This window comes from Asparagus officinalis, chromosome 8, assembly GCF_001876935.1.
Source record: "Asparagus officinalis chromosome 8, Aspof.V1, whole genome shotgun sequence".
NCBI classification, from domain to species: Eukaryota; Viridiplantae; Streptophyta; class Magnoliopsida; order Asparagales; family Asparagaceae; genus Asparagus; species Asparagus officinalis.
Window position 1 is genome coordinate 78078565 of NC_033801.1, and position 7361 is coordinate 78085925.

The following is a 7361-nucleotide window of genomic DNA, read 5'->3' on the forward strand; positions in this document are numbered from 1 at the left end:
TTTCTAAAATAAAATAAAAATAAGAAAAAGAACCTATACTGGCCGCCGTCCTCTGTATGAATCTCAGCTGAGAAGTAATTCTCAGATGGGGACTGTTTACTTGCTGCCAACTCACCTGTCTTTCTAAAAATGTGTATGAAAAGCTCTTCTTATGATCATTTCTCCATCTGGATTAAGATTTGGGCCTCACTCGAACTTTTATGGCCAAACTGCCCTGGAGGTTTTCGGGTTGGTGAGCTCTGAAGCTAGGCTTTGGTAAATAAGAATAATGGGTATTATGGAGATTTCACAATATATGTTTGTTTAAAAATCTGCGGACTGTTGGAACATGATTTTCAAAATCTCCCGGGTCTTTTTCTTCCTCCCGTTTCCTCACCAAACGCTTTGCTTCGCCGAAGGAGAATTAAGATATAAGGAAGATGTCTCTGTAAGTCATCTAATGCACCTAACTGAAACCTGTCGGTGAGAGATCTCTCAAATTGGAAATTTCTCCTTCACATCTCTCCATAAAGAACCATAACCATTTTCATTCTCCTCCACTCACAAGAGCTCCTGAACTTCTTCTACCAATAAAGATGGAGATGAACAACAAGAATCATGGAGATGCATGTTTGTCTCGCTTGTTCAGTGAATTAAGATCTGCGATCTCAGTCTTAGTTGCCGTTATGATGTTTCATAGTGCAGGTTTTTTTTTTATAAATGCTTTTGTGATGTGAGTTTCTTGAAAATTTTCGATTTTGTGCTAACGTTGTTCGGCATCTGAAACAGTGGCATATGATCCATTGGACCCGACAGGCAATATAACGATAAAATGGGATGTAATGTCTTGGACCCCAGACGGTTATGTGGTCAGTATGATGATCATATTTCCCTCTTTTTTATATTTTGATTGTTTCATGTTCCAGGATGAGTGATTGATTCTAGTTTGTTAAAATTTAAAGTTGAAAATGATCGGCTCTTTTCTATTATTTTGTTAGCTAGAAATTTGATTGCTTAAGTTTTGTGTATAACGATCAGTGCTGAAAATATTAATGTAGGATAAAATTGGTATGTTGCAAATACTGATCTAAATATTTAGAAATGGATGTATGTATCTAGTTACAAATATGCATGAAGAGTTAACAGTAAGTTTGGTTGTACACCAAAGGAGGCGTTTTTGGTCCTATTTCTAGGGTTTTTGGTTTTTTTGGTAAGGCATGAGTCGTGCACACTAAAGGAGGCGTTTTTTTTTTTTTGTGCAAGCTTACTTTATATATATACCAAGAGATACACATGTGATGAGGCCCATCCTAGTTGTCACATCAAAAGTTGTGAGAGTCACAGCTTTATTCTTAGTAGCTCATTTTGCTAAATGAGCCGCCACCTCACAGCCATTAAAACTCATATACATACATACACACATATCATGCTTGTCTTAAAAATAAATAAATAAATCATTATTTTTTCAATAATTGTATGGCATTATGCAAGTCTAATTAATTAAATAAAACAAACAGTTACAACTGAAATTGCGTCTCATTAAAATCTTGATCTATCCCATCTAATTGTTAAAATGTTCAGCTAACGAAGGGTTAAAAAGTTGAATGGAAAAAGTCTCGGATACTAGGCAACTCACATAAACTTATAATCCAGGCGGTGGTGACGATGAACAACTTCCAAATGTACCGGCACATAATGAGCCCAGGGTGGACATTGGGTTGGACATGGGCTAAGAAAGAGGTTATATGGTCCATGGTGGGCGCTCAAACCACAGACCAAGGAGACTGCTCCAAGTTCAAGGGCAACATCCCGCACTGCTGCCGGAGAAATCCTAGCGTCGTCGACCTCCTCCCCGGTGTTCCCTACAACCAGCAGATTGCCAACTGCTGCAAAGGCGGCGTCATCGGTGCCTATGGACAGGACCCCTCCGCCTCCGTCTCAGCCTTCCAGGTCAGCGTCGGCCTTGCAGGCACTTCCAACAAAACCGTCAAGCTACCCAAGAACTTCACTTTGCTCGGTCCTGGCCCAGGCTACACTTGCGGTCCCGCCAAGGTGGTCCCCTCGACCACGTTTCTGACACCAGACCGCCGTAGGAAAACCCAAGCGCTCAGTAAGTGCAGTATGATCATCGCTTTTGTGCTCGTTATGAAATTTGAACAGTGAGGAGTTGACACTTTACGCCTGTGCAGTGACATGGAACGTAACATGCACATATTCGCAATTTCTGGCATCCAAGAACCCTAGCTGCTGCGTCTCCTTCTCGTCCTTCTACAACGAGACCATCACTCCATGCCCAAAATGCGCTTGTGGCTGCCAGCACAAGAATTGCATCGAGTAGGCCAAACTTCCTATGATTTCTCATTTGCTGAATATATAAACAACAGAGTTGAATTGATGTTTGAAATGTCGAAAATTGCAGTAGCGACTCAAAGCTCCTGAGTGTGAGAGGGGTAAACACCCCGAGGAAGGACAATTCACCACTTCTGCAATGCACCAATCATATGTGCCCTATCCGCGTGCACTGGCATGTGAAGATCAATTACAAAGAATACTGGCGTGTAAAGGTTGCCATCACAAACTTCAACTATCGCCTCAACTACACCCAATGGACCCTTGTAGTCCAGCATCCGAACTTGAACAATGTCACCGAGGTCTTCAGCTTCGATTACAAGCCTCTTCTGCCTTACCAGTCCATCAGTAAGTTCAAATTTGTGGCGATCCCTCATGAATTATGAATGTTTCAAATAAAACTTAAAATGGACATATTGCAGATGATACCGGGATGTTCTATGGAATGAAGTACTACAATGATCTTCTGATGGAGGCAGGAGCTTTTGGAAATGTGCAGTCGGAGGTGCTGATGCAGAAGGATCAGGATACGTTCACGCTGAAGAAAGGATGGGCATTTCCGAGGAAAGTATACTTCAACGGGGACGAGTGCATGCTGCCGTCACCTGAAAATTACCCTCATCTTCCTAATTCTGCTCCTGTAAGTGCCATAATACCTTCATTTGCTGCCTCAGTGATGTTCCTGATGCTAACTGTATTCTGGTAGACACTGTTGAGATGGAGAGTCTGTTCAATTTTTTTTGAGGGGGCAATGTAGATATTAATTGGATTTATGGTGTGTGTTTGAGATTTTGCTAATAGAATGGATATTAATAGTAAGCTTCATGTTTAAGCAGTTCAAGCTGAGCATTTGTCCTGGAATGGTTCTCTTGGGCTTTTTTTTGGCTGAAAATCCTCTTATCCCTATTTCTTCAGCGCAAACTGAGAACAAGATTAACCTTCATCATTTCTTTTCTAAAAGAAAGTATCATGCTCATATGTAGGATTAGGATCAAATTGTTATAGTATCATGCTCATATGTAAGTTTAGCATCAAATTGCTTTGTACATAACAACAAAAGGTGAAACTTGATTTAAATAATTTTCTGTTGTTGAAACCTAAAGAACTGGGTTTTAGAAAAACACAATCCGAATTATGTTTCTCAAATTTTCGTTCCAGAATAATCTTATGTCTGCAATTTTCTCTACAAAATCTAACCATCTTCTAAACTTTTCTTTAGCTCCCTAGACCAGGAGAAATAAGGGAGTGCTACTTAAAAACAACTTACCATCCTAGTGATACACTTCATTTAAATGGTTGTGTGACCTGGATCATCACTTATAAGCACACAAATTTAATCAATATTTGTACCTCATCAATGTTTTCAGCTGTAAAGTTGCATATAACCAGTGCTTGCATTATGTTCACAATAACTTAAAGAGGGGGAAAAACAACACTAGAGTTCAATATGACGAGTATTTGCAAAAAGAAAATGCTACGATTGAACTTGAGATACACTTTACTAGAGTTTAATATGATGAGTATTTACAAGAAGAAAATGCTACAATTGAGCTTAGGATACACTTTCAACAAACAAACAAATTCCTGCTTACGATTATTACTTTATGTTACATAATTTAACACAACTTCTGATAATTTTGAGATGGGCATCCTCTGATGACGAATTGCTGCTAATATCAGTCGTAGAGGATGTCTCTTCCCCTCTTGAGAATTTATAGAAAAAATATCTAAGATATCAGATCAGTAAACTCATCATCTGTGATATATATATCAGAAATATACCAGCTCATCTAGCCTTAAACTATTTAAGGTGTCAATTTAAAGAAACAATAATTCATGAAGTATGAGAACTCAATTATTTTCCCGTGTTTGCGTGTCTTTATGAGAAAATAAATGACAAGGCTTTGAAACTCACAACACCGAAGGAAGAAAACCGTTAGTTGACGGCGCCAGTTGGCGCCGCCGCTGGAGTCGAGCGAAGGTCCCAAAAAAAACAATCAACTTGGCTATATATATTGATGGCAATGCATTACAGCAAGATAAAACATGAACATACATAACTCTGATTTGACCAGTTCAGAATGGAATAAGACACATGAACTAGCTTCAGTAGCATGACATCTGGTCCCTTAACATTGTGATGCATGTCTCCATAATCTTAGGCAAATCATCCAAAATTTTGCAATACGCTAGAGTATGTTGCTTGCCTAAAGTAGTAAACAAGACAAAATTGCACAAAAGACCACTATTGGTAGAGAGAGGGGAGTTACAGAATGAGGGCTAGCATTGGGTAGCCATGGATATGCATCAGGAGGGGGCATCACACAATTATCACCATTGAAGTATATACGACGAGGGAAAGCCCATCCCTTGTCGAAAGTGAAGGTTGATTGGTCCTTACGGAAGAGAAGTTCGGACTGCACATTTCCATAAGGGCCCGCTTCCATGAGCAAATCATTGTAGAATTTAACTCCCCATAGCATTGCGGTATCATCTGAGGAATCAAACCAAATAGAGGTTATGAAAAATAATTAAAATCATATTTCACGTGAGCAAAACATAGACAAGAACATAAAATAGATATTCAAAAACTGGGGTTTCGGTTTTAGGTGTGGGATCTGCAATATTAAAAAACAATATTTATAAGTTTTGACTTACTTATAGCCGAATAAGGGTTCAAGGACTTGTAGTTGAAACTGAATATTGTAGTCAGATTGTCAAAATTCGGGTGCTGCACCACTAAGTTCCATTGTGTGTAATTCATCCGATAGTTGAAATTCGTTATCGTTACCTTCACTCTCCAATAGTCTTTATAGTTGAGCTTGACATGCCAATGCACTCTTATTGGACACATATGAGAAGTGCATTGAACCAAAGGTGTGAATGTGCTCTTGCCCGGGCCATTAACAGCAGATGCCAAATAAGGTGAATCTCCCCTGTATAAACATAAAATAAAATATTAATACCAAACTAATATAGACCTATTGCAAGAAACTAAAAAATGAAAGACGAACATAAGAACTCACTCTACACAGCTTCCAGGTTGAGTTATATTATTTTGGCATCCACAAGTGCATGTTGGGCAGTTGACAATAGTATCATTATAGAAAGATGAAAGAGAGACGCAACATGTGGGAGTCTTCTGAGAGAGAAATTGGGAGTATGTACATGTAACATTCCACGTCACTACATGAAGATGGAAATGATTATTAAGCAAGGAATTTCATTCCAATTTTATATTCAAGACAACATAATAAACATGCAAGTGTGGAAGCAAATTTTGAGAGCCCTTATCCCTAACAAACTTGCACATAAAAGAATCATGGTTCTCCATGAATTCTCTTCCTTATTAAAATTAATGAAATCATTTTATACGAATAATTGTAAAACAAACAACAACAACAACATTTAAGCTGCATTTGGATTATGTTTGGTCTAAAATCACGTTTTTCGTTATTAGAAAATTACGTTCAAATTGAGACTTCCCCAAAGCCATCTGCATGTAAATAATTGGGAAATTTTATTCTGTGACTAGGAGATTCATGATGTCAGGAAATGATTGGGATCCTCGCACACGCGAAAGCACACGCACAAAAAAAAAGTAGTAAACCTTTAAGCATACCTATGCCCTTTCACTTAGATAACCAAAATCAGAGCCCATTTTATTAGAACATCAAGATGCATATTTTACAAATTTTTTTTTAGTGTCAGAAGTTGTTGCCATACATTGGACTTATGATCCAGCCAGTATGAAAGTCATTTACTGCTTGATATCAACCAAAAGATTCTTGAAAAAAATAAAACCATCTAGTACATTCAAAGAAGTTTGGCCTGCTTGTTGAAACGACATTTAATATAAGGCGGAAATGGTATGATGTTCATACGTTCACGAAAAGCATGGATAGCATGAATTGCACCAAGATATTCCCATGAGAATCTAAATGGTCTATGGACTTGTCCAGCATTATATGTGTGACTCCTAGGGTAAATTCATGAGTTCCCGTGAAGGAAAAAAAGGGAAAACAACTGAAACTCGCACAAATTACAGCCATCCTGTTTCAGGGCTAAAAATAAATTCATTTTCCTAACAAACAAAATGGTGTAGAAGACTTTTTGAAAACATTTTATTTCAAAAGTTCTTCTATGTTACTGAGCATTGATTACATGTATTAGCGCAACATCATCACTTCTGAATTCGGCTCAAGTGCACTATACAGTATAAGAACCTGCTTCAGAATAGAACTACGATCAATGTGAAATATTAAACTCAAGAAAAACTTTGTTAGATCACTTACTCAGGGCCTGGGTTGTTCTCCTCCCATCTTGTGAAGTAAATTTACTAGGTTTCACGATCTTAGCAATACCACAAGTATAGCCAGGCCCAGGGGCTTTAAGTGTGAAATTCTTTGGCACACGGACCGTCTTGTTTGTGGTGCCAGCCGCACCCACACTGACCTGGAAAGAACTTGCAAAATTTGTGGGGTCCTGTGCCCACGAATTAATGACTCCACCTTTGCAACAATTTGCAATCTGCATGTTATATGGAGTCCCAGGAAGGAGATCGACGACCGTGGGATCCTTCTTGCAGCAATGAGGGATGTTGCCCTTGTACTTTGAGCAATCCCCCTGCTCTGTAGTTTGAGCCCCAACCATTGACCAGATCACCTCCTTCTTTGCCCATGTCCATCCTAGTGTCCATCCCGGTGCTTGTATGTGACGATATTGTTGATAGTTGTACATAGTAACAACAGCCTAATAGAGTTCATAAAATTGATGAAATTACATAGTTTTACAAAACCAATTATTGGACAACACACAGAGCATTGATTTCAGTAACATGCAAGAGATTACACTTACAACATATCCATCTGGAGTCCATTGCATGATATCCCATTTAATGGTTATATTTCCATTTGGATCGAGCGAATCATAAGCTTCTGAAAGATCAGAAGGAAGGGATTTACCCATATCAGATAACCAACTTAAATTAAAGTATAAGAAAAATCTAAAAGTAAAAGGGGGGGGGGGGGGGG

At 38.6% G+C, this 7361-nt stretch overlaps 2 protein-coding genes across 2 annotated transcripts in view; one reads left to right on the forward strand and one right to left on the reverse strand.

Moving 5' to 3' along the window:
- On the forward strand, nt 452-3189 carry LOC109851253 (COBRA-like protein 4). The gene is made up of 6 exons (XM_020421295.1): nt 452-684; nt 769-848; nt 1633-2089; nt 2169-2313; nt 2399-2676; nt 2751-3189. The coding sequence occupies exons 1-6, from the start codon at nt 576-578 to the stop codon at nt 3032-3034; spliced, it is 1353 nt and encodes a 450-aa protein (XP_020276884.1). The 5' UTR covers nt 452-575; the 3' UTR covers nt 3035-3189.
- The window catches only part of LOC109851252 (COBRA-like protein 1), a 3940-nt gene continuing 894 nt past the window's right edge, over nt 4316-7361 (reverse strand). The window contains exons 2-6 of the mRNA XM_020421294.1: nt 7186-7265; nt 6624-7080; nt 5355-5514; nt 4987-5264; nt 4316-4822 (exon numbers count right to left, since the gene is read on the reverse strand). Of these exons, the coding sequence (XP_020276883.1) occupies nt 4536-4822; nt 4987-5264; nt 5355-5514; nt 6624-7080; nt 7186-7265 (1262 nt within the window). The 3' untranslated portion in view covers nt 4316-4535. The remainder of the gene's footprint in view (nt 4823-4986; nt 5265-5354; nt 5515-6623; nt 7081-7185; nt 7266-7361) is intronic.

Excerpts from the sequence above, each read along its gene's own strand:
- LOC109851253 (XM_020421295.1), top strand. The coding sequence starts at position 576 with ATGGAGATGAACAACAAGAATCATGGAGATGCATGTTTGTCTCGCTTG. Across the intron at positions 849-1,632 it reads GGACCCCAGACGGTTATGTG|GCGGTGGTGACGATGAACAA; the intron begins GTCAGTATGATG and ends CTTATAATCCAG. Across the intron at positions 2,090-2,168 it reads TAGGAAAACCCAAGCGCTCA|TGACATGGAACGTAACATGC; the intron begins GTAAGTGCAGTA and ends ACGCCTGTGCAG.